Raw genomic sequence first — 2,582 nt, forward strand, 5'->3', positions numbered from 1 at the left:
TATCTCCACAGAATGTGGGTGTGTGGTCACTCTTAGCTTCATTTCTCCCCATAGACCTTACTGGCATGGGTGTCCCTACCAGGAGCTTGTGCTCCAGCCTGCATTGCCCTATGGTTCAGTAAAATTACTGGGCTCTCTCACCACGACCAGGTGGTGACCACGGGAGAGTATTATTATTATTATTATTATTATTATACTAAAATTTTAAAATTTATTTTAGGTGTGAAAGCTTCAGATCATTATATCAATTAGTGAGGACCTGCCAGTGCCCTTTCTTTTATTTATGTGCAGCATCATTCACAGTTCTTTTTAGAGCAGCAGGTATTAATGGTTTTGCTGAAATAAATGCAATGATAACTCCAACTACTAGAGGTCTAAGACAAGCTCTTATCGCTGAAGGTTAGTCTCTATCATTGAAGATTTGATTATATATATTTCAAAAATTTATCACATAATTAATGTCCAATGTTACAATTTCAAATAGTTATATAATATACTTTTTGTGTAACATAATTTTTCTCTTTTTTTTTAACAACTTATGATTAGATTTTAAAAAGCTAAAAAAATTTTTAAATAAACAAACATTCATTTAAAATATATTTATTTCATTGGAAGATTAAATTATTTTTTATTATATCATTATTTTTATTTTTAAGAAAATTAATTAAATTTTAAAAAATAAACATTATTTATTAAATTAAAAGAAAATAATGTTAAAAACCCAAGTCACATTTCTACTGTAATAATGCATTTTCAGTTTTTAAAAAATATTGTAGTTTATTAATCAAATTTTAAACTTGAAATTTATTAGTAATTATCATTACCTTTTATCATTGCATTATTGGAATTTAAATATCATTGTATCTAACTAATATAAACACCCAACAGCATGAGAAATGTCATTAAGAAAGGAATTAGAACAAATTAAAAGAAAATGTAACCACTTGTTTGCTTCAACCATACATGATTGATTGCGAAGTTCGATATTTTCAAAGATTTGATTTGAAAGCATTCAGAGAATTTGGGTTATTCTAAAATGCAAAGATACACCACCTGATGAAGGCTGGTAAATAGGGCAGAAAAACATTTTGTGACAATTATAAATAAAATTTTCAGCATAAAGGTGAAAGTTTTGACACTATAGAGTGAGGTGGACAAGAACGAATATATCTAACTAATGTCTCAAATAATATATTTTTGTATAATTTAATTTGCAAGATATTAATATTAGATTGCCAGAAAATTTTAGATGATTTTAAATTTTATTGGATTTATGTTAACATAATGGTCATTTATACCTTAAATAAAAAATACGTGAGAAATAAATTTATAGTTATTACTAGAAATTGATTTTCTCATTCTGTGCCAAATAATTTATATGAAGATTTCAAAAAAAAAAAAATATTGAACTTTAGATTATTTTGCAATGAGTAGTAGTTATGTAGCTTAACAATTTATAATTTGTCATGTTATGTGACATTTTGTGTATGCTAAAATTTTAAAAATAGGAAACTAAAAATAATTAAACTTACTTCGATATTTGATTTGGGATGTTTATTAAAGATTTTAAAACTGAGAACAATTGAATATTTCTAGTAATCATGTTTCAAGTAAAATTTAAATGTAAAAATATCAACTTTATTCCAAGAAAATATTTTATTAATAGGATCTGAAAAATTTGTAGTCATATAAAAGTTTTTTTGTTTTAGCTAAATGATAAAATGATGCTTTTTAATCAATTTTTTAATTTCCTAATTTAGGAATCAATTTTACTATGCCTTTGAGTGAAAGGAAAACTAATAACCCTGGAAATGAATTTACACAGGACACTTATTCTCAGTTGTCAAATACAAGTGATGAATCTATCATTCCAGGTGACAGTGGGTAAGTAAATAAAAATATCCTCTAAAAACTTTCTAGTTTAAAAATAAATTTAATGTAATTTATATATTTTAGATTTGTTGAGGGAAATGATGAATTAGCGAGTGATGACGAAGAACCAGGTTCCTGGCTTGAAAGTTTAGGTCTTAGTCAGCAAGACTTTCCATCTTTAAATCCCAATAAGATTAAATTGTATCCTTTTTAAAAATTCTAATTAAAAATTAAATTCCACTGTAGCTATAAAGTTATTGCTATTTGTTGTCTACAGCAGTGGTTCCCAATTAGTTTTTCCTGCATACCACTTCAAGAAAGAGCTCAAACTCGCGTACCCCTTATAGCAGAAATTCATATTAATCCATACTAATATTATAAATTCGAAGGTAATTCTATCTGTCTGTCATCTTTTTACATCTAAACCGCTGAACAGGTTTTAATAAAATTTGGCACAGAGATAGCTTACGTGTTGGAGATGGGACATAGGCTACATTTTACTGCGAGAAAATATCTTACTCCCACGAGAAAATTCGATATAATGCGGGCGAAGCCGTGGGTAGACAGCAAGTGATAAATAGAATGTTTTTTTATACATTTATTACCTTTAAAATACAATTCTAATAATAATGAAAATAACATAAGGTTATTTAATTTTAATGCGACAAATGTGCACGATTTTCTTTGCACAACTTTGCAAAATCTGGTTG

General features: G+C 27.2%; 1 protein-coding gene across 1 annotated transcript in view; it reads left to right on the top strand.

Moving 5' to 3' along the window:
- LOC111632628 (protein downstream neighbor of Son-like) overlaps positions 1–2,582 on the top strand; it is a 35,001-nt gene that overhangs the window by 22,574 nt on the left and 9,845 nt on the right. The window contains exons 8-10 of the mRNA XM_023377118.1: positions 221–399; positions 1,761–1,884; positions 1,957–2,073. Of these exons, the coding sequence (XP_023232886.1) occupies positions 221–399; positions 1,761–1,884; positions 1,957–2,073 (420 nt within the window). The remainder of the gene's footprint in view (positions 1–220; positions 400–1,760; positions 1,885–1,956; positions 2,074–2,582) is intronic.

Source organism: Centruroides sculpturatus, unplaced genomic scaffold (genome assembly GCF_000671375.1).
Source record: "Centruroides sculpturatus isolate CEXI.00-Female unplaced genomic scaffold, Cexi_2.0 scaffold589, whole genome shotgun sequence".
In the NCBI taxonomy this organism is placed as follows: Eukaryota; Metazoa; Arthropoda; class Arachnida; order Scorpiones; family Buthidae; genus Centruroides; species Centruroides sculpturatus.